The sequence below is a fragment of the Mercenaria mercenaria genome, chromosome 17 (assembly GCF_021730395.1).
Source record: "Mercenaria mercenaria strain notata chromosome 17, MADL_Memer_1, whole genome shotgun sequence".
NCBI classification, from domain to species: Eukaryota; Metazoa; Mollusca; class Bivalvia; order Venerida; family Veneridae; genus Mercenaria; species Mercenaria mercenaria.
The window spans coordinates 48,147,445-48,172,786 of record NC_069377.1 but is presented as its reverse complement, the minus strand read 5'-3'; the positions used below and the strand labels follow the sequence as shown (position 1 = coordinate 48,172,786).

At 35.7% G+C, this 25,342-nt stretch overlaps 1 protein-coding gene across 1 annotated transcript; it reads right to left on the bottom strand.

Annotated features, from left to right (window-relative positions):
* Positions 1-4,139: 4,139 nt before the first annotated feature.
* LOC123536657 (uncharacterized) lies at positions 4,140-24,859 on the bottom strand. The gene is made up of 13 exons (XM_045319997.2): positions 24,616-24,859; positions 22,945-23,202; positions 22,609-22,724; positions 21,928-22,069; positions 21,099-21,209; positions 20,505-20,652; positions 18,286-18,408; positions 15,844-15,933; positions 15,407-15,489; positions 13,242-13,307; positions 12,351-12,402; positions 5,889-10,990; positions 4,140-4,278 (listed from the first exon to the last, which is right to left on the bottom strand). The coding sequence occupies exons 1-12, from the start codon at positions 24,787-24,789 to the stop codon at positions 5,889-5,891; spliced, it is 6,465 nt and encodes a 2,154-aa protein (XP_045175932.2). The 5' UTR covers positions 24,790-24,859; the 3' UTR covers positions 4,140-4,278.
* Positions 24,860-25,342: the final 483 nt, after the last annotated feature.

Genomic DNA, 25,342 nt, shown 5'->3' with positions numbered 1-25,342 from the left:
TACAATAAACAAGTGTTCAAAGTTTCAAAGCCACATGTCAAATAGCTGTTGCAAAACACGGACTTGAACGAAATCTGAACCAATTTCCAATACCAAAATTGGCCATAATTCAGCCAAAATACTTAACAGAGTTATGTACTCTTGCTTACTGGTAGATACTGTTATAATAAACAAGTGTTCAAAGTTTAAAAGACACATGTCAAATAGCTTTTACAAGACATGCACGAAATCTGAACAAATTTTGAAGTCCAAAAGAGCCATAATTCAGCCAAATTACTTGACAGAGTTATGTACTCTTGCCAACAGGTAGAGACTAATATATACAAACAAGTCTTCAAAGTTTTAAAGCCATATGTCAAGTAGTTGTTAGAAAACATGGACGTATCATTAGAATAGCTTCAAATGCAAATTTAACTTTAGGCTTCATAAAACGAAACATCACAACAACCAACAAAAAATGTCGAAACCCTACCATATGAAACTCTTGTCCACACATAAATGACATAGCAGGAATATACACCTAGCATCTGCACCCATACACTCAAGTTAAAACGCACAAGATTGAAATGGCTCCACATAACCACTTGGTGAATTTAAATTTATTTTCTTTCAAAAGCCACATGTTGATTTAAAAAACAGAAAAATGAAATTAAAAAACAAACCACTGTGTTGTAAGCAATGTTTTTATCTGTTAATCGTACTTATTTCCAAATTACATACATTACGTTAACAGATTTATTTATTTATTTTTATCTTATTGCGCATTCTCACTTTATCTGATGTTGGACCAATAACTAATAAGTCTGAAAGGGGCTTTGGCATTACCAAAGAGATAGAAAAATTAGCGTAGAAATATATTTCAGAGTTATGTTACAAAACAGCCTTATTTCTTTATATCTGCGTATAAACCCAGTCCTTGGTTAGCTTATTTTCTGTCTCGCTACAGGCAGTAGTTTTTCAAAATTTAGAAAAAGAAAAATGTTAACGTCAATTTTAAGCGTTGGAACTTAGATATAGCTTCAAAATGAAACATGCAGCGACTGTAATTCAAGATGTTTATGCAAGTGCTGCTTAAGTATTTTCATACTACAAAACAAAAATGATTTAAATACAGGTATTAATATTGATCTTATAACTGAATTCATATTAGTTTTAGTTCATTTGTTAATGTAGGAAATAAATACGAATATGTCCTTTATGAAACGAAACAATTAAATAGTTAAAAAATTGATATAAATGTCATTTTGTATAGCTGAAAACTGATATAATGGTCGCTTTCACACTTTAACCTTACTTATGAATTAGAATTTATCTTGATTAACCTAAAATGTGACATATTTTAAATATTTTAGTGTAACTATTCGCAAATATATCTCAATTAAAATTGCAAATGAAATTGTCAAACACATAGGTCTATTCTGAAATGAAAATCCGTACAATTTAAAAAAGAATGAAACGCGTGCACGGTCTATATAAAAGTGTTTTTGATGGTCTTTTTATTTTGCTATTTTAACCAACTGACCTTGAATACATCCTTAAAAATGACCTTGATCACTTCCAACAATATAAAATTTAAAACAAATCTTTTACTACAAACAATTAAAGGGAGTTTGTAAAATGTGTTTTTACACACATGTATGTGAATCCACCAACTAGATCTTAATAACAGATATATTAGAACCAGATTTTTTTTTCACCATGGTAACTATGTTAGCCAAATGTACTCCTCTAAAAATATTGCAAATGAAATTGTCATGCATGCAAACCTGTTCTAATATGAAAAATGACCAGTTATGTCACAGAATTTGGAGAGAATGTAAAAAGATTGTTAAAAAAATAATAATTTTAGACCATTTTTGACCTTTTGACCTTGCCTACGGCCTGTAAATGACCTTGAGTGACCTCAAAAATATAATATGTTTTTACATATTGTTAGTCTAAATACTTGTAAACAATTAAGTTACAGGGTTTTTCTTCATAAATTATTTACATCCTTATTTTTAAATTTACCTATAAAATCCTAAAGTGGCGGCCATCTTGGACGCCATCTTGGATTTCTCGGTCCGCACCAAATATTTGCAATTTATGCCGGCAGTCCGATAAACTTCAGATCCTGCCAAACATTTTGGTATATGACATGTTTTGTAACTTTTTGTGGCCAGGTTACTCATTAACTAAGCCATTGATTAGGTTTTGCTGCTCTACTATTCGGCGGGGCGACGTTTGGCGTGGCGCCATAACGGTGTTGGGCGGGGCGACATTGGGCGGGGCGCCATAACGACGTTTGTCGCTGTGTCGCTGCGACAGAACGAAATAACGAAATGGCGAAAATCAGACACCATACAGACGATTATTATACCATTTTTTTCTGACCATGTAAGCTTTCTAATATACGGATATTGCGAATAAGACTGTCCAGTCTTTATTTTGAAGAGACCATCAGGCTTCCTTTCAAAAATATTTATGTCAGTTCATATGTCAACAGATGTATGTAACAAAGAAATAGCCTTTTTCTTAATTGACAATTCTACGTCATATTAGAAATGGTATTATTCCCCTCGACCCAGTTAAAGCAGAGTTTTCCCTTGATTTGTTTAAATAATTGAAAATGCTTATAATTCAAAGTTTTTCAATTAGAATCACAAACCTCACATAATGTTTAATTGGCGCATGACGTTTGCTCACATTTAGTATTACTCTCTTGGCCAAATAAAAGCAGAGTTTTCCCCCTTGATTTGGTAGAAATAGAGATTTTGGACTGTTTCTAAGTAACCTATAGATTGATTTTCATAAAACTTTACACAAATATAGATCACTATAGGGCGGTGGTGCACGCACAGTTTCATCAGGATCACTTCATTAATCAGAGTTATTGCCCTTTAATTATTTTACAATCTATAGATGCCCACATAACAAATCGTTGCATGGTTCTTTTGTACAGAACTTGACATGTGCATATCTGAAAATTAAAAATGCTTCAAAATATAGTCTCCTCATTCACAAAACAGCTTATTCGGCGGGGTATATAAATCAACCGAAACTTTGCTTGTTTTATTTCTTAACTCGTGTGAAATCATATCTGGCAATTTCACAGTATATAACACGGAATATGTTGGGTTTTTTTCAGTGTAATGGAACTACTAAAATAAATCAGAAAAGTTGAAAAGACATGAAGTAAAAAGTAAAATTGTTTGTTTCTCAAGTAGGATCAAGCTTTGCCACTCAGCGTGCACCTGATGATCTGCCAAAGATATGAAACAAACAAATATTTTCTATATACATGTATTTTAGATTTTAATAAATTAATAAACTTAATTACGGTGAATGTGGACAAAACACTCAATCTCGGGCCTCCGTGGCCGAGTGCTTAAGGTTACTGACTTTGAACCGCTTGTCCCTTACCGATTTTGGTTCGAGTCTCACTCGGGACATTTGATTCTTTATGCGAGGAAGCTGTTCAAATTACGGCTTATGGAAGGTTGGTGGTGCTACCCAGGTGCCCGCTTGTGATTAAATAATGCACGAAGTGGGGGAGGGTGGGTGGGTGGGGGAGGGTGGGGGGGGGGGGGGGACCAAAAACTAAGTTCATCAGCAGGGCCCAGTTGTTCGAAACTTTAACAGTTGATTAAGCTAACAGTCGGTTAACTTTTAAAGTAATATTTCAACATTTTCGAAAACTTAGAAAAACAAATGTATGACTTATGAACACTAAAACGTCTTTACAGTAAAATTAAAACATCATACTAGTGTTTCCCACCAAGACTAGTATTTTGAATCAAAATTTAACAGGCGATTAGTTTAATAGTGTGTTAAACTTCGAACAACTGGACCCAGATGTATCTCAACTTTCTAATTTTATTTCAGATGGAATATTTGTAGACTTATTGTACACAGAATAAGGTCGAACTGAGCATTAGGCACTATATTTTTTATTGTATTTAACCCCAATCCTCAGCTCAGAACCTATATTTATCTTATCAACGTTTAATCAATCATTAGCCGCAAAACAATCAGTAGCCACAAAATAAAGATTTATGCATATTCAGCAATTCCAGAGCAAAATAAAAAAATAGATTAATTAATTCAATATATTGATGCATTCGGGTTCATGTGATTTACGGCGAAAAACGAAAGAAACATTTTTTTTTATTCTGATAAAATTTATTTTATGCAGTTTTTAAAATAACTTTACATTTTTATCAAATAATAACATTCAAAACCGACTTTACATTTTATTAAATTGCCTTCTGCCTGGAACAATCATCTTGGATTCATAATCTGCAAAATAGGAATGTGTGTTACAAATTATCAAATTTTACTTAGTCACGAAAGTCATAGGATTAAATTGTGAAAACGTTACTTCAAAAGTTTATAGTGAATTCTAATATGCTTGTCTCTGTTAAAACACACTTACGCTAGAATGACGTCACGTTAACGTGCGGTGACGTCTAAGTTTTTGTTGCGAACAAGAAAGAGCGCTTCTATATTTTATCTACTCTTTTAGATTAAGAGCATATTAGAATCGAAATAATTTATAGCACAAGCGTGTTTAACACTGTAGGGATAACGCATGTTTTTTCGTGTTATAACATCTGCAGAATCCCGAGGGATTCTGCAAATATTATAACACGAAATGAACATGCGCTAACGCTATTCTAGCATAAAAAGCGGAAAAACTGATAAATTAATACAATGTCACTCAACGTCATTAAATTTCCACGAAATGCGCGGGAATGTCTGAGTTGTTTTTTTACGTTGACGTCATTTCGTTTTGAATTATCCATTTTGGGGCCGAATGACGTTTACGCTTTGCCACGGAACGCGCATATATAAACAGGTGTTATAACAGCACGCGAGCGCGAGAATCTCTCTGTTAACACACGTTTTCTCTCCTGTTAAAACACCCCCGAAAAGTGACAAGAACAGCAGTTTTATGCTAGAATATATTTTTACATTCGCCCTATTCTTTTCCATTGAAAATTATGACGTTCATTCCGTATGAACAGCAAAACGCTGCTTAGTGATAACCGACCGCTGTTTTGACGACGTTCGCGCATAGTCAGGGAGAACGTCCCTTAGATGACGTCGCAGTTGTTCCGTGTGGTGAACAGAATGGCCGGGAAGCTGATTTTAATGTTAAATGCCACAAAATATGTGCAATTTATAATATAATCTTGTTTACAAATGGAAAGGAAATATAATGTAAATATAAGAAATGAAACTTTTTTTTTCGGTGTTCGTCCGAAATAAATGACAGAATAGGATCGGCAAATTAAACATGAATCGCTAGCGCGATTCATGGATTTGCCGATCCTATTATGTCGTTCATTTCGCATGAACACCGAAAAAAAAAATTTTATTTCTTAATTATACACTCTGGTTGCGCCCTCGTAAAATTATTCCGCCCGACGTATAACCACCCATCGTGCATAAATAGTGTTAAAGCACTCTTTTGCTATAAATTATTTCTTAATTGCAAGAAGGGTCAGGAACCTCACTCTGACAAAAACTTAATGTTAACACGAAGCTGTATTAAAAAAACATAATTATGGTGATATAAAATTAAATCAGGCATGACAAACTTTTTAAAAAAACTTGTACCCGAAAGTACAAGAACTAGAAGGTGCAAATAACGCAAGATAAACGAATACTAGATAACTCTTTTGAGTTTAATGAGAAAAAATATAGGCTATGATGCTGATAAAGACTTAAAACCCTATACTGATTCAAATATTTTGTACATATCAAGGTTAAGGCATTGCCTTTAAAGTGCATACCGTGCAACTTGTAAACTATGTTAATGCTGCACTTTTTGAATAAAAAAACAATAAAAAACAAATAAACAACAACAAAAAAATAATAATAATTATTATAAATAAAAAACAGACCTAGTGCTGGCAAGATTTGTCGCTGCTGCCGCAATCACAGTTGATTGTTGAACACTGTTCCCTGATACATATTTTTGTTTTATGTACCCCGCACACCGACTTCAACTCTAGCAGCCCAGCAGGTGGCTCATCAACAGGTGGTCTGGGTGACTTTTTGCATACTCCTACATTATCCCGCTTAGTGTTATTTTTAAGACCATTATTTATCGTGCTAACTTTGGATAACGTTTTTCCGGTCGATGTCGTTTTTCTCGTAGGTGTGGATGAAGATACGGTTGGGCTTAAAGACTTCCATGCGATTTGTTTCTTTTCAGATGTACTTGCTTTGACGGAGCGTTTCAGTGTGCTTTCTTTTGAAGTTTTCTTCTTTTCGTTTAGTGCTGTCTTCTCGACAGGAGGTGAAACTTTCGGACTTAGAGCTACTTGTAATCGCTTCGTTGGCGTTATTCTAGTCGCCTGGTTGGATTTTTCAGGGCTATTTTTAGAAGCTGGTTCCATCCTGGACTGCATCTTTGACTGTTTATTTACTGGTCTACATTCCGTAGATCGTTTTGGCAATTTCTTAGTGCGCGATGATTTACTTTCGGCATTTTCAGTTTTCGTATTCGAGTATGAAAGGAGTTTAAATTCTTTGTCTGTATTTGATGTTACATGAGATGTGCAGCTCCCAACAGTAGATGCAGACATGCGCCTGTTATAGTTTACGTCATTATTGGTGCTACTTGTTTTACTTGGGCTCTTAGTAACCATTACGTCATTATTGTTTGTGTTTCCTTCCACATCAGCTTCCGTTTCATCACTGTTTCCCCTAGTTTCTTCACTTAATTGTTTTGTTATACGGACAAGAACATCCTTTACAAGATCACTTATCAAAGAAGATGTGACAGACAAATCGCTTTCTACGTTATCAGGTGAAGAACGTTCAGAGTCTGCAACGTCCATTCCTAGAGTAACTAGCTGGGATGAGATTCTGTTTAAAGTTTTCGTCTGAATCTCTATGGTTTCGACTTTCATTTTGACTTGTTCCAAAAGATCAACTACCAATTCAGCAGTAATATCTCCGTCTTCTTTTAATTCCATTTGTGGATCTGCTTCGTTAAAGAAACGCATTGCAGCATCGTACATTACAGTCAAATCAGAAGGTGAAAATCTGCTTTCTTTGATATTAGATATGGTTGCCGATATTGTTTCCAAAAGGACTTTCTTGACATCATCAGGACTGAAGAGCTCAAAAGCGTTCTCCAGTATTTTTTGATCTTGTGAGTCACACATGGCACTTTGAAGATACTCCAGAATCATTGTTTGTATATTTGGGGAATCTTCATCGGACATGTCTTCTGAAGATTTACTCCCAATCTGTGTCATTTCAGCTTTCATTTCTTGCACAACATTTTGCAAAATCTCGTTCACATAAGCTGTAGCCTCTTTACTTTCGCCTGACACTAGTTCAATACTTGACGCTGTTTTGCTTCCAGAACGTTTGATGCCCATGTCCATTTGCGATCGTCTGTCTTGGTGGTCAAGTAAAATATTTTGTAGGGAACTTAGAACAAAGTCTTCAATTTCTTGGGAAATATTTGAACTCGAGTAGTCTTTGCTTCCTTTCTGAGATTTGATAGACTGTTCTAGCCTTAGATTGGAAACGATATTATGTAAAGTTTCAAGCACAATGTCCTCAATTTCTCTCGATAGTACTGAACTCATGCTTGGCTTGCTGGTAATCGGAGCTGTTGATATCTTTGTAGGATCTCTCGGGGATTCAGCATGTATTCTACTGGCTGCTCTTTCAATATCTTGCTTACTTACTGTTCCGTGTATTTTGTGAACCTTGTTCATCATATCCGAGTTTACACGTGATAAGACCTCTTTTATTACGTTCTCTGCTATGATAGATGAAGCAGATCTCAGAACATATGCAGAAGGAGCCTTTTCATGGAAATAATTGCTGTCATCTCTCATTCCCATTAGAATTGTCTGTAGTGTAGCTTTGACAAATTTGGTAAGAATTTCGGAACTGACATTTACTAGAATAGCTTCTATTGCCTTGAGTGGATCACCGAATACTTCATCAGTTGACTTGTCTGGAGCCAGGTAGGTGTCAAGTATACGGTGGACATACTCTGAATTTCCCCTATACCGTCTGATGTCTCCCACAACTTTATGCAGATTAGCCGCTGCGTTCTTTTCAAGTGTTTTCATGTCAATTTGCTCACTGCTAATTGCTTGAAAGAAATGCGCCATTGAGAGATTTGATATCGTGCCATCTGCGAGCTCTGACTGCAGTCGTGTCACAATCTCAAGAACAAATTCAACCAAATCATGTGTTGGTTGAACAGGCATTGTTCTTTCGGCAGCGACATCTTTCCTTATGTTATCCAAACACGCATCTATTAAATTTTCTGCCATAACAGAAGAATCTTCAGAATGCGGCATGGAGGGAATAGAAAAGGCCTTGTTGTCCATCCTTCCTTTCGCAACACTTCTCTCAACATTACGTATTGTCTCCATCACTAGATTACTTACGAGTTTTACATCATCACCTAATAACTGGTCTGTCTTTTGCTTTTTTCCTTCTTCCTTTGGACACAAAACGTAAATCTTGTACTGTTCCAGTATGAGGCAGAAAATTTCCTCCGCATATGCTTGGTTAACTTCATCTCTTCTAAGACAGTCGATGATTTCTGCAATTGTCGATCCGAACCGTTTGAGTTCTTGTGGTAAGTTATCCCCAACTAATTTGTCTCCAGACAAAGCTGTTACCAACGAGGCTGCAACAGAGCTTAACAACTCCTGTGGTATTCCCTTCTGTGATATGTCCCTTGTTATCGATTCTATTGTTTGCTTGACGATTTGTGATGCTACTGTTGAAGCTGAAGGAGATCCTTGTATTGTCTGTATTGAATGTAACTGGGAAGGCATATAGCCTCTTTCAATATCTCTATTAATTCCCTTTAAAGTATGTGCAACTACTTCGCTTGCAAGATCTGATGCCGATGTTGATTCAATGATAACTTTTGTCATTTCTTTTAATGATTCTTTCGATAAAGCACCATTGTCTATTTCTATTTGGAGAGTTCGTATAACTTCTTCCACGACGTCTTCAGCAACAATGTCCGTGCAAGGTGAGCACACTTTATCTGACCTTTCTGCAAACGAACCTACAAGTCTTCGCCCAAATTCTATCAGTTTACATCCCACTTCTTCAGCATCAGTAGCTTCTAAGTCACCCTTTTCCGTGGCATTAACGAAATTTTGAATGAAGTTCAGCATCTGTGTTGGATCATTTGTGTCGACTGTTTCTGCTTTTTCAGATCTAGTTTGACCTCCTTTTATTTTGTTTTTAAACATATCTGAAAGTTCAGCGACATCTGCTTCATTCAAGTCACCAATCTGCATCCTGTATGTTAGATGGTTCAAGACATTTCTTAAGAACATCGCTAATGAACTAAGGAAGGGTGCAGTCTTAAGTGCTGTTGACTCAGAAGCTTTGCAAACAGACTTTAGAGCGCTGACTATATCGTGTAAGAAATCATCCTCAACTGAACCATTCTTTATATCGTTAAGAGCAATTTTCAAGCAGTCTTTAACAGCAAGTGAGGCTGCAAATGATGAGTCTGACTGAATAGGTGACTTTATAACTCTTGCTATCGTCGTTGCCATTGCAAAAACATTATCGTCACTGATCGTATTTGATTCAATCTGAGTTATCAGATGACCAATTGCCTCTCCTGACATATCGTCAATTCCTCCCATATTTTCGACAAAACTCTGTAAATGTTTCAAAACCTCGAGGAACACATCAGCATAAGTTGGAGATTCTCTTATCTCCTGGATTGTATTAATCACGGTCTCTGCAACATCCATAACACTTTGTTTTACCTCTGCATCCATTGCTTTGTTTTCTAGCTTCTCTTTCGTTTTCAACAGAAAGTCTTCTACAACGTCTTTTGATATTTCCGTATTACATAGACTTTTAGACTTTGCTACAAGATTTACTATGCTAGCTGATAAATACTCTGTCTGCCTTGAATCCAGATCAGCATTTGAAAGTCTGTGGTTTGCCTCGTGGACGATGTTCAAGTTCACATCTTCAAAATTTCCTGCGTTCTGTTCAACAACAAAAAGGATATCCTTTATCAATTCCGTATTTTTCTTCGCACTTGCAGATAGTTGTGTTTTTATAGTGTTGTACGAATACGAGATCGCAAAAACGGTCTGATATATGGTCTTACAATCAACAGCGCCAGACTGCAACTCCCTTAGGACATCTTGCAAGACCTTCTGCACGCCGTCTCTGTTTTCTACATAAACATTTGAATCTGATGATAAAATCTGCCTTGCCTCTTCTTTAACAGACATAGCTAGTAGCTGTACTTGCTCCTTTGTTAAAACCTCTTCTTCCAAATCTTTGATTAAGCTTTTTAGTGTCATGACCATGAAATCGTCCAGTAAAGCTTCGCAGACGGGAGAATCTTCCCTTGGATCCATGGCAGAAGACGTTGCTCTTTTTATAGTTTCCTCAATATAGGCTTCTAATTCTGTTTCACTGATAGAAACACTTTCACTACTCTCACTGCTGACTACATTATCCAGAAAAGACATTGTCAACGAGGCTAGATCGTCGTGATGGACGTTCCCATTCTTTATATCCTTTAGGATCTTGCCAAGAGTAAAATCTACCATTTTCCTTGCAATAGTGGAGGAGGAACTCGACGCTAGATATGGACCCTCTCCTTCGCTTTCTTCGGGTTCTTCCATTATCACATCGCTTTTTTCCGCCTCAGCTGACTGTATGATATCCATAGAGTAAGACGCAAGTTTCATGATATCGTCTTTGCTTAAACGGCCGCTACTGAGATCATCTAGTAACCTAAGTAGAAGTGTTTCAACGAATGAAACAGAGCTTATATTGTCAGCAATTTCCGGCGATCCTAGGATTGCTTCAGCTTCAAGTTTTGTCAGTTCAAGTTGAGAAGCACATGGGGTCAAGATGTGTTCTGAGACTGGTTTCAATCTAACAGATTCATTGGTAAGACTGTCACTGGAAGCCGCTCTGATTTCTTCTTCATCTGAGCTGAATCTAACAGATTTACTTTTCAATGCTGCAAAAAGAAAAGAAATGAAACATAGGTAAAGAGATTTTTCAAACGGATGTAAGAAGACAATCGTTCAATAAGTTGTGTATATTGTTTGTTTAAAGACAGAGTGGAGCAAAGAATGACGAAGGCATATTAGCAGTCCAACCGCGTAATTATAAGCCCATTAGGGATATGACATTGAAAGCCAAGGAATGACGTAGAACAGTATTATTCAAGATGTAGAACCTGTGGGGATCTTTTCTCAATAAAACAAAACTGTTGCATGCAAAAGAGTCACCTGAAAAACAGTGGCGGCTTAAGAAGTCGCATCATGGTTCTAAATGGTCATGATAAAGAAAGGGGTCCATACCGAGGTCTGTATTCATATTTTGAGGCCAGGGATGAACAGTTTTCATATCACTGTATATCTATTTTATCATAACGAAAGCATACAAAGGTCAAATCATTTACTAGAATTTCATTGGGCATTTATATCCTTAGGACGGCCAGCATATATTTATGAAATCTCGCCAGGCATATGTATGTTTTTGACAACACAGTAAATGACGTCACTCGACCTTCAGCTATTTCCGGAAGTAAATAAAATGAAAGTAGAAATGTTAAACTTGAAAACGAAAGCTGCATTTTGATTCGTAGATAATCAGGGGTCACGCGCAGGGATCACTCCGTCTAAATGTAAGCGCGTGGACTTCTTCTTTTTTTTTGCTATTGGGGAGCCAATTTTCAGCACTTTATTACGAATTGAAATTACCTGGGCTTTAGTACAGCATGTCAGCTTTTAATCTATGAAAAAATATTTGAGCTCTTGATAAACACAAATCCCACAGGGGTCCGTAACGGACCAAGGGTACATTGATAATTTTGGAACTTCATCAAAACGCTCAAAATGTCATTTTTGATGTTGTCTGAGAGTGTCAGTATATGCCTCAGATGTAAGATATAACCGTATTTGAGAGCTGCAGACCTAGACATTTCAGAAATATTTTCAAAATAAATTTCGTGTAATAAATGTTGTTTCTACGGAAGCGTGAAAGGGCCATCAGACGCTAATACGTTTTAGTACGTTAAGGCTGTGGAAAGGATATGAGGTTTATTAATATAAAGTACCAATCATACTCCATAGACGAAATCTTGACTACAAAAACACGATTCTTCTGAATATTGCAACTTATGAAATGACCTAACCCCGAAGTTGCAAACAATTCTTCAAAGAATCGTCTTAATGATTTTAATGAGCAGAATAGAAAATTAAATGTAACTAAAATTAGCTTTCTGTCCAATTCCCTTATCACTTATATTATTCATGTAATGATTTGAGCAAATAAAATAAGTTTAAACCAACTGAAATAAAGTACCGTTTTACCTTCATTTTCTCCTTCATTGTCCAACATTTGCAGGTAATGTGGATATATGTCCTAGAAAAGCAAATTATATGCTCTGGTGACACATGTATATAACTAAATTAGTAACAGAGAGAATATCACATGAGTGTCTTAATTAACCCACTGACTGAAAATAAAAACATGCTCAGCAGAGCCTCGCATTTCCTTCTATGTTATCAACTCATTTAATAAATTCAGTATGAAGAAACACAATATTATATTCTTTTTTTATCACAAAAGTCATGTTAGTTTCTTCTGCTAAATCATCGAAAATTCCTTATTTCTTTATGTGTTATAGACAAAATCAATTCGAATTACACCTACACTAAAAACGATGTTAACGTCAACATGCTATTTCGCTAGTGTGATACCAAAAATATGACATCACTTTTTGCACCCGTAAGACGTCAAACATGTGATAAAATGTACAATCCGAATCTATTCTACAACTGCCAAAGAAGTTCATACGACCTCTGTGTTTAGCTTTCTCATCAATAAACATCGATAATGTAGCTTCTTGAAACTGCACGTGCAATTTAAACGTTAAGTTTACTTTGCATTTGACTTTTAGGTTTATAGATTCATACGTATAAAAATCTGCAGTAACAACGGCTAACACGCGGACCGGTGAGAGAATATCATGACGTTAGTTACGATGTAAAATTGACGCAATATCATTCGAATAAAATTAAATAAAGCGTAATAGTGTTCGTTATTATGTCAATGAACATGTTAGAATAAGATGCTCTGGTATTTTACTACTAGGGCTAACACCCTCCTAGATCAATATGTATGTATTTGAAATCTGAACCGTGGTATATCACAGGATAAACCAGGCAAAGACTATGATTATTTGATAAATAAAGTCTTACCGTCTTAACCCTTTCAATCACATTGTTCACTATAGACCGGGCTTGCTCTTTAAGATGTCTTTCTTCCTGTTAAAGTATGAACAATAGGTAATGTAAACAAGAGTTCTTTGTAAAACGCATATGCCTCCAAATATGATACTGTAAGTGTATTAGTATTAGCGGAGTACTAATTTTCGCGCTATTAGCGGGATCGGGCATGCGCTAATTCATGTCTAGCGCCAATATTAGACTGAAATGAAAGGCTTAATAAAGTGATATTTATAGTATTGAAAATACCGTAATCACAATGCAACAGAACACAGAGAAATATATACTAATTGTGTGAATACGACAATAACTGCATTCCTAACTATTATTCTGCAGAATTTTTTTGAATAGGATAATTTAACCTGTTTGAATATTAGTACAAAATTCATTTATTTTTGTAAATTAAATTGCTTTTCTTTTTCTTCGCCACTGTCCATAAACATGGTATATAATATAACACCTTCGGAGTAGATTGCCAGTTTGTCCGGTCGCGCTAATAACAAGTGTCACCATAACATTATACTGATTTGAAAACCAAGTGCAAATTTATAAACAAACAATTATCACCATTCTGCACTGTGTACATGTACAAATTTACAGTATACAGATTAAAACTAATCTAAACGAATGTAGATTTTATGTCATACTGTAGACCTATGCACTTTTATGTGCGTGCCTGGTCAATTTCATTACGAATACCATTCAGCCACCAACTGGCTATTTTAGCGCTGCTGATATTAAGTCGAAACTACTTAATTCAAGGCGTTTGCGCTAAAATTTAGCTGCGTTAATATAAGTACACTTACAGTAGTCTGAAGGAGGAAACTGGGTGTATAATTTTCAGTCTCCAGTATGATATGAACCTGACCTTTGATCCCTGACCCCCAAAACAACAAAGATAATCTACAGACTAAATGCAATCATACTATTAAGTTTGTTGACTGTATGTTTAAACGTCCTTCAGCAAATGACCAGAAACCATTTAAGTCTCAAGTTTACTATGACCTTTGATCTTCTGACTCCTAAAACATCTTAAGGTGTTTGACAACCAAAGGCAAGAATATTCTCTAATTATTGATCGGAAACTGTTTTCAGTCTCAAGATCACTGTTATCTTGACCTTTGACCTACTAACCCTCAAAACGATATGGCAATCTGCTGAGCACTGGTAATGTGCATACTTTCAATACGATGATTCGGGAGACACGAGTAACAAAAGAAGACATTTTGGAGTTCATGGAAGTTAAAAGATGTTCTAGAACACTTGAGGTTCCTGACTTTGCAACGAAGTCATTTTAGAAATATCTACTCGTCTTTAACTTGGATGTGTTTAATATTTCCCTAAAGATCTTGAATTATTCAATTCTGAAACAACAAGGTGCGGTGTTGAAGTTGTTCCGAGGCTGAAAATTAAAGCGTCAACTCAAGACGTTCTTCAGCTGTCGATCCAAAACTGAAGTAACGATCCCTCTTCTTCAGCGGAGTCAGGGAGATGGGGCAATAAAAACAGAAGCTGGATCAAGGAACGGGTGAAGGACACGGCTAGTGCCCCCACAAAAATTTCCCAGTCACATGCTTTACATGAGCTTATAAAGTGCATTTTGACTAATTTTGTCTGCCTTTGTTCGCAGCCATGTACTAATAATATCAGAAATAATAATAATAATGATGGAGCAGAAACAAATTTTTATCTGACCTTGAACAATGACCTTGACCTTCAACCGTCAAGCACAGATCATGCGTTGACACACTGCCTCATTATGAGGAATGTTTGCGTGCGGCGCTAAGATAATGCATCACTAAGATGATCCATCAATGCTCATAAAAGTTACGGAGCAGAAACAATTTTTACTTGACCTTCAATAGTGACTTTGACCTTTGACCTACAAACATAAGTCATGTACGTGCATAATTTACATATTACCCTCCTCTATACACACACCAAGTTTTATGAACCTAGCTTGAATATTTTTTGAGTAATAGCAATATCCAGATTTGCGGACGGACGGAGGGTATTCCTACAGTCCCATCCGGTGTTCCACCGATAGAGGACGAACAATAAACACATTATATGGTCGTTGTCATTCGCCAATTATTGCATCTACTTATTCAAGGTCTGCTAATAACTTACTAACTTACCAACTTTTCGGGGCTTGTTACCATGTCAACGGCCCCATCTATAGCAGCATTCAGCATGGCCATGAACGCAGGATCATTTCTCTCTGAAATTCATTTGAAAGCCTCTATTCACATACTGTTTCGTTTATAAAAGTAAATTTTATACAAAAAACACCACTGCGTGTACTTCCTGTAAAAAAATGTAGTGAAGTTCTATACGGTACAACATACAGCAACTCAATGTAGCAATGTTTGAACTCGTGAAGCTACGGACTTAGTGATACTTCAACACCTTGCCCTTATCATTGAGCCTTCATTAGCATTGCATTAGAAAGTAAACAGTTCAAACGGATCTATTAAATCTTTAGAGGATTATTAAAACATAGCCATTGATAAAGATAATAATATTCTTTTGTTAAAATGAAGACGAGTAGATATTTCTGAAACAAAAAACTTACTTGTTGCATAGTCGGGAACCTCAAATGCTTTGAGGACATCTTGTAACTTCCATGAACTGTGAAACGTCTTCTTAGGTGACCGCCGTCTCTCTGGAATAATCGTATTGAAAGTTTGAATTATATAGCGTACACTAATTGAATTGGTCCGAACCTCGAATAATTGACAGGCAAGCCGTATAGTAGCCTACTACAAATTGTTATTCATTATTAAATAGGAAATGTTTTTTTATGTGGGTACTGGAACATTTAATGACAACTTAAACCTTGAAACTCAGCTCGTGATGAAATGTGGATTCAACTAAATGCATGTAAACTGACGATATTACAAATCTCACATAGTTATTTCTTTGTCCGGAGGTTACACCAACGTAAACTGTAAGATGCTTTTGCAGAAAAGCACATGTCTCCCCCAAAGCATAGTAGTAACAGGCAAGAAGTCAATAGAGGACAGGAACGAAAATTAAAGAGACACTAATGGTTGGTTTAGAGACTGAAATGCAACAGAGATCATCTACTCGGCATGTCCAATCATCCCATGAAGTTTCAATGTTCTGGGTCAAGTGGTTCTCAAGTTATGGATTGGAAACGGATTTCATGTTCAGACCCCTGTGACCTTAACCTTTGATGGAGTGACCCCAAAAAAGAATAGGAGTCATTTACTCTGTAAGTCCTATCAACCCAGAGGTTTGAAGATTCTGGGTCAAATGGTTGTCAAGTTATTGATCGGAAACGGTTTTCCATGTTCAGGCCCCTGTGACCTTGATTTTTGATCAAGTGACCTCAATAGAGGTCATCTACTCGGTATGTCCAATCATCCTATGAAGTTTCAACATTCTTGGTCAAGTGGTTCTCAAGATATTGTTCGGAAACAGTTTTCCATATTCAAGCCACTGTGACCTTCACCCTTAATGGAATGACTTCATGAAACAATATGGATAATCTATTCTGTGAGCCTTATCACCCTATAAAGTTTGAAGGTTCTACGTCAAATGGTTCTCCTGTTATTAATCGGAAATGAATTGTGACGGATTCTGGCCCCTGTAACCTTGTTACGAACGGACCTTTATTGGGTATTCTTTTATTATAAAGTACCCAACAAGCGACAGAAAGAACCCAATAATCAGTACGGAATGAATAGAATTACCGTTAACTATTGTCCTCAGTACCCGAAACAAATGTTTTCTCGTTTGCTCGGAGTGACTGACTGACGGACGGACGGACTGGGCGAAAACAATATGGGAGACATAATAAATTTCCTCCTACGTTCCGGATGAAATGCACGAAAGAAACATTAATTATCTATGGAGACCAGTAACGCAAGCATAACACAAAAGTCCCGCATTACATAGAGGATATTACATGAGTGTCTTTTCATATTGAATTTATTCAACGAGTTGAATAAAATAATAAAATGCGAGGCTCTGTCGAGCATTTTATCGATTTTATTCAACGAGTTTAATAAATTCAATGTGGAAAGTCACAAATGTAATATTCTTTTTATCACACTTTTTATGTCGAAACATCAAAAATTCTACTTTCTTTTACTATATAAAAATGTCAATTTGACCAACGTCTCCTATACTATAATCGACGTCGACGTCAAAGCTTTATTACTCTAGTGTATTATCATTTTTATTTAATAGCATTATTACATTCCCGCGACGTCAAACATGGGATAAATTTGTTTTCATGATGCACTAATAAATGCTAACACGTGTATATGAAAACATGAAATTGTTGTTTATATAAAGTATTTGCGGTACATGGTCTTATAAGGCAATGCATTTCATTGTAATACACTGATGAGACTCGATTCTAATATGGAAAACCCATGAACATTTACGTTAAAACACGGCAATATTGAGATTATTGACGTCACGACATCATATTATCATTATCAAAGACGTTTTGGAATCAAACGGTGTTACGCTTAATCTACACACACACTGGATCGATTATCAGGCGCAAAGAGTCTACGCACTCCTAAGTAATTCTAACATTGTTAAAACACGCCCTCGTGAAATTATTCCGCAGATATATAACCTCTTCGTATAACTATTGTTTCAATATGTTGAAACATGGTTCTGCTATATATTATTTTGTAATTAAAACACTGCTATATACCATTTTGTAATTCAAAACAAACTGTACGGGCATGTGTAACAGACGTGTAACATTTGTATTAGGATACCTACAGAAATTGACCACAGGCCTGTAGAACTTCAAGACATTTCAACAAAGCTATGCTAAAACAATTGCAGAATATTCTATTGCAACTGGCATGGGGACTCTGATTATGTAAAAAACAAGGTTTTGTTATTTGTAATGATATATCTATAATTTGCAGCTTTTTTATACTGTCTAAAAACAATCAGAAGCAAAACTGATCATGCACAGCAGACACATCTTTAAAAAAAACTTATATCTGTCCATCAAAATTACCTTTTCGTCTGCTCCATATCCTGTAATCACCGGAAGCTAGTTTTTCACTTAAGCGCTTGAAATATGCTTCATCTTTCTTCTGCTTTTTCACTTTTGACGCCTGCTTCAAGTGCTCAAGTTTATCTGCAAAATTCGTTGAAGAAAAATAAACACTATCTTTTAACTTAAGTTTTATATGAAGAAACATGCCCTTTTCATTTAAAAACATGGCAATATTGAAATCACGTCGACATAAGAAAGCTCCCATATTTGGTTCTGCTATATATTACCTCTTAATTTTAGTATGAAAAAATATGCATGCACACTGTCATTAGAAAACGCGATACAGACGCCACGTCGATGCACTATCGCTTTACAGGTGCCGAGAAAGTGTGCTACCAAATTTGATCTACTACTTTAGAAGATGTTTCAGAATCAAAATGATATAAAAGAAAAGTGTTACACATAATTCACACACCATAAATCGATTATTAAAGCACACAGAGTAATCATCACTATCATGAGACGTCGACGCATTCCATAGTTATTCCGCGGGATGTGTTATACTTCCCGTACTTATAACACTATTAAAAATCTATAAGAAGATCCTCTGGAAGCATAGAATGCAACCGAGCAAAATAATAGCAGACTCATGATTGGTAATGGAAAGTGCCACACCCCTCACGCCCATAGCACCGGCTTCAACTAGACAGATATTGAATGGACTTCATGATCCCAAAGGACCAGAAAATATAACGATAAAAAAATAAAATAATTTGACGTATTGTCGAATTGCTACATTTGGCGCCAAACAACGTCATAAAATAGTGCTTCCTTATTTAATCTACTTGTTTACATAAAAGGCATTATAATCGAAATAAACTGTAGTAAGGACATGTTTCAATATAACTAACACCCCTAAGTGGTTTTACGCCACGTGAAATAAGTTACTTGTGCAACTACCTCGTAAATTATTCCACAGGCGTAGAACCTCTTCGTATTATTTCGATTATATTCAAACATGGTTCTGTTATATATATTTTCATTAAAAACGGCAGTATTGGCGTCATGTCGACGATTACATTGTACTTGGCACCATAAAATATATGAAAGACGTTTCAGAATCAAAATGGTATAACAGAGAGATGTTAAAACACGCTTATGCTAAAATGACGTCACGTTAACCGGCGATGACGTAAATGTTTTTGTCGCGGCGAAGAAAGAGCGCTACCACTAGTATATTTTTATTTTCTGTTTTAGATAAACTGCAAATTAGAATCGAAATAATGTACTTTAATATAAGTTATTTATACACTCAAAATCGGTTATTCCGTAGTCGTGTAACCTTTTTTTTTCTTCGTTTTTTATTAACGTTAAAACACGATTTTCTATATATTAATTCTCATAAGTTGCGCAGAATAACTCATTAGACTTTAACGCACTCTCAAATTGTTCCGCGGGACATTTCATTACTGTTAAAACACGGTACCTTGACCTACTACTATAGGTATATTTGGTGCTATACATGAGCCATGAAATAGTGCTTCGCTATTTTACCTACTTATTAGGCCAGCGCCTGCTTCCTGTAAACGCAAAGCGCGAATGTACGACGATACGATGGCGAAGCGCGACAGTACGATGGACTGTCGCCATCGTACTGTCGCGCTTTGCCATCGTACCGTCGTGTCGTCACCATCATACTGTCGCCTTTCACCATCGTACCATCGTACCTTCGCGTTCCTAGGGAGCAGGCGTTGGCCCTAACGGAACACCGTAATTGATTTACATGTAAAACATATTTCAATGAAAGTAATATGTAGCAGAACCATGTCCTAATATATCTAAATACTCCAAACCGGTAATGCGCCTACGGCCTCGTGATTTCATATTTCACAGACGCATACCCTCATTTGTACAGAAAGTGCTACTGCTATATACTATTTCTTAAATATTTTAGTACGGAAAATGCTTAAATTAAGTTGGAATCTTCCTGCTATTATACAATATAACCCAGCTACGACGGTTGTTGTGCTAAACAATGGATTGTAACATATAGGAAAGAAAATAAGAATGTTTATTTGTATTGGCTTTATAAAGGTGTCCTAAAGAAAACTGTCCAAAGCAATACCATTGACACGAATTCTTATCATCAACTCAAATTCGATGTAAAAAATCAGCATAGTCGTTAAAGAGTTTTCATGTAGGGAGAAAACTAAAGATCATATGACACAATATCTTACTATCTATGCGTTCCCATTTCTTTGAAATCATTTCTTCTCTCTTAGAAATATTCTTTGACCTGTCTTCGTCATCTTGTTTCATCACGACTTCGTAATGCTCCAACATTTCTTTCTGTGCCGCCCTTCGTGTATTCCATGTCTCCATACACTGATAATGAAACGGTGGTTTGCACGAGTTTCACGCCATATACCAATGATCAAGGTAGTAAAATAGTATCTGGAGGCCGGTACCAAAGCACTAACTTGTCATTAAGCAGTCGCAAGCTAATACTCCAAGACTGGAGTCCATTTCACCAAGGTGTAATTTTTTTTTTGGTTTTGTATTCGTGAAACGTAGTTATAAATCAAGCAAATTTTCATTTTAAATTGATCTGTTAGCAGAAATATCACACTTTTACTATTAAGTCACTTGATAAGCTCCCAGCTTTGAAACTGGTTCGTGTAATAATGAATGGTCATCCCGGTCGCTGGAAAATCCTTGGGGAAATATAGCGACAATATATTCTAGATTACCTTCCTGTCAAATATCATGAAAAATAAGTCACAAAAATATGACGAATTGCAAAGGAAAATAATGTCAGTTGCCTCAATTACCTTCAGTTCTGCTCGGATTTTCTTCTGGGTTTCTCGATCTTCAATCAGTTTTCTCTTCGCCATATCTCTTTGGTGCATCTTTCTTAGCATCACCAGTTTTCTCTGTTCAAACTGAAACAGACACATAGAGGTAAATGCACCGCGTGTTCATTATTATGCACCGTTTACACATGTATACACGAGAAAAAATTAATTTTATCCAACAAAAATGTCATGTGGAAAAAAATTCTGAAAGAACATTTTTGCATCATAGTTTTATTAGATAGTTATGTCAACATTATGTGCCTTTGAATTGTCAATATTCTGTATACTAGTAATTAGCAACAGAAAATATTTTGTAACTTGGGCAAATGACATTGGACTGAGTTAAGTAAATCAATGATTACAAACTATATGTTCTCTCAGCAGATTTATAGTCTTAAAGCTTAACTTGTAATGTGCCATAAAGACAATAAAATCTGTATAAAGATCCATTGGAAACATAGAATGCAACCAAAAAAGAATAATAGCAGACTCGGCAGACTCGGTTTGATTGAGTCTGTTCATGAGAGGTAATAAAATGTGCAACACCTCTCACGCACCCTAGCGCCGGTTTAAGCGGAACCCTATTACACATCATATTGAATGGACTCCATGATCCCAAAGGACCAGAAAATATAACAACACTGAATCCGTGTACCGAAAGACTTTTCACTTATTAAGAACTGGAACCATTAAAACCTGATCAGCTATTTAAGTCTAAGCATACGACGGTTTGATCTTGAGCCCTATCTTGAAATTGACCAATGAAAAACTTGTATTCTTAGACTGGACCTCCAACTAAACTTACGTCCTGCTGGTTGTTCATCACAGCAAGCTGGCGTCTCTCTGCTTCTTCTCGTTGTTTTCTGTCTTTTTGTGCCATTTCTTCGCGTATCATCTTCAATCTGTTCTCAATACTAGCTGACTTCCGTTCCATATACTGTTTCAACCTACAAAATGCTCAATGCTGTTAAATACATTCAAAAATGCTTGTTATTAGAAGTTGTGTACGTAGTTTGCTTTCAAAATATACCGTATAGTAGTCTAAAATTTAATACAATACAGAGAATGGTTCGCTTTTACACAAGGGTACGTGGGCATTTTTTCAATAAGACACTCGAGAATAATATAAACGCAATGTGCGTTTTTGTGATACTCGATAAATGGCGTTTGCCACATGTGCACATGGGGTTCGTGCTGTAAGTACCGTCTGTGAAACTCGTATTCTGATTTACTTCATTCGGATATACAGAATTTATATCGTCGGTTAGGAATACTGAATATCCGTTAAAATTGTAACACCATTAAGTGATTAATAACTTGACCTAGATGTTGAATACAAGTTGCAAGAATAAAGAATTAGCGTTAGCTGATGTTACGTTCTTTACTTTTCTTGAGTGTAATAACAATGAACAACATGTTTGTCATCCTTTTTTACATATTTTCTTTCGTGGAGATATCAAGTGGGAACTTCGCTAAAAACAATTACTTAGTGGTATCACGCTCCCTTTGCTGGTGGAGTTGTCTGCGAACAACTGTACCACGTGACACTTTCTTCTGAATGTCTGCTTTGTCGCGGGCCTGCTGTTTTAGTATGCGGTCAAGCTGTGACAAAAAAAAAAGTAATAAGAAAAACCGTCTTTATTCAAACTTATTTTAGAGCAAAAAATATATACTGCTGAAAAATATTCAGATCTTTTTGTAACTAAAGAAAATATCTTAAAGTAAAGTTTTGGAAAAAAATGCAACCATTAGATAAGAAACAGTGCGAATTTAAATTATCAGAATTTTAAAGTTTTACTCGAAAGTTTGCGGAAACACTAACCTCCTCTTTCCGCTCCTTTGCGATTTCCAGGAAGTATATATGTCTGAGATACTGTCTGTACTGATTGAACTCTTTCAGGGAGCAGAGGACCTTTCCATCATCGGAAATGAACCCCTTCTTTATTAGATGTCTGCGCATCATGTTGGTTTTGAAGTGAGTCTTCAAATGTGGGTCGTGTAGGGGCTGATACTCGTTAGAAATGTACTTGCCGTTAGGGTCACGGAGGTCAAAGTCATGCTCTTGTTTGCACTGGTGTTTCTGGAAATGTTAAACAGTTTGAATATAACAATTTATACACAAACATGATACGACAGTATCGGGGTCATTCTAAACAAATATAATAAGTATAGATACGTTAAAATACTATTTTTATAAATGTACAGAAAGAGCTGTCGGAACGGTCGTATAACTAGTGCCATGATCATGACTGCATTTTACATTAACAACGAAATCAATTAAGTCTATAAGAATTTTTTTCTAAATGTGTGAGAAAACTCATAAGTGCTCAGTATTATGAAAGATATTGCCAAGAATATCGAGGAAGCGCTGAAGTTTCGATCAGCATCTTTATAAAAAAAACTACACTTTTGTCACTATGAAATCAAGTGTTACTTCGCAGGAAAGTAGGTTTCAACCAAAAAATATTACCACTTTAGCACGTTTCCGTTTCAGAAGAATCAGTAAAGTTCATTATTGTTGGATTTCACATTTTTCCGTGTCTGCTTTTTTTATTTCTAAGTTAAATACAAAATTATAACAAGCATCCTTCTAAAGAACTCCATAACCGAACCGTATTATTATTATTATTATTACTGTTGTTGTTGTTGTTTCCATAATTTAAAAAGCATTTAAATAATAAAGAACATAGATATATATGCAAGCAAAGTAGAAGCATAAACAATATATACAAGTACATTTGGTAATAACAACAACATAGGTACCATTAGACTTGCTCCCATCATGGCCTATGATTGTTCTGTCAAATTTTAATATGTTAACTTTACTTCATTCACAGTGGTAGTAACTTCAGCAGATTGTTTCTGTATTGCGCCTGGCTCCGAACATAGGGGATGGTTTAGAGATCACATAAAAATGTGCTATTTTTAGGCTTGTAATTTACTCATCAAATGTTTGTTGTATTTATAAAAAAATACCATACAGCCATGCAGGGAGTCAGGCTAAGGTACCACAGGCACGGAGATAAAAATCATTTGTAAAGTGTTTCTATATTGATCGAGTAAGGTACATAAACATTTCGAAAAATCATTTTTCAGTTTTTTTTACATCATAGAATCAAGCTTCTGTTTTAATTATGATATCCTGAAGGTGTATAACAATTTTAAAAATAAATAAAGTAACACACAACCTATTTGAAACGTATTTTACAACAGATTATCAAATTATGAAAACATCAGAGGTCAGTTTGTGACAAAGATAAAATGCCCAAATTAAATGCATCACGTTTCTTTAAAGTAATGTATGCTGGTACCAAAAGTTTTAAAACATTGTATTGACGGAAAATTTTCTGGTAGGGTCTAGTTTGAATTGGTTGGACTATTTGTATATTTATCGATAAACCGGAATACAGACCAATTAATCTCAGTTTTATATGCAATTAAATAATGTTATAAAGCCACATTTGACAAGATAAAAGACAAATTAAGCACTTACCGGTTCTCCAAGTTTTGTTGTGTAAAGCAGAACAGAACCCTTTGGGATGGACATCATCGGCAATTTTGCATCTAAAGATAGTATCGACCATACAGGCAAACCGTCCCCGGCAGGAATACAGTCTACCTTGTCACCCGTTGTCTTTTGCCGCCTGTTTAACGTCAGTCTATCCATATTTACGGAATTTTACGACAAATTTTCAACTGCCTTGCTAATAGTTTGTCAGCGCCATATTACTAATGACGTCTTGTTTACGTGACGCTATTTCGCGCAGCAAGCATTTTCGCGCCAACGTTAACGTTCGACGTTAACTTTTAAAAGAACATGTGTAGTAGTTTTTATTATACATAAAGTATTCGTTAATAATGCAACAACTACACAACAAAAGCAGTCTCATTAAGGAGGAGAAAATATATAACAGCATATTAAAATTATATTTTCATAAGTAGTAAATTTACAAAAAAAAATGAAATAGAGAGAGAGCTACGTAATATCATACATTCTATTGTTTTTTTTTTTTTTGTTTTTTTTTTTATAAATTGTAAGTAATAATATGTCGATATTTCACACTCTATGTCACGTCGTAGCACTTTAATTAGGTCTCAAGAGTTTTTTTTAGATGTTTTACAAGTTCGGAATGGATATTTTATAAATAAATATACTGCCATTACTAGAAATCACTCCTTCACTTTTTTGCATTTAGTGAATAGTGCAAATGTTTAACATG

Excerpts from the sequence above, each read along its gene's own strand:
- LOC123536657 (XM_045319997.2), bottom strand. The coding sequence starts at position 24,789 with ATGGATAGACTGACGTTAAACAGGCGGCAAAAGACAACGGGTGACAAG. Across the intron at positions 22,725-22,944 it reads CAAAGGAGCGGAAAGAGGAG|CTTGACCGCATACTAAAACA; the intron begins GTTAGTGTTTCC and ends TTTTTGTCACAG. Across the intron at positions 18,409-20,504 it reads GAAATGGGAACGCATAGATA|ATAAACTTGAGCACTTGAAG; the intron begins GTAAGATATTGT and ends CGAATTTTGCAG.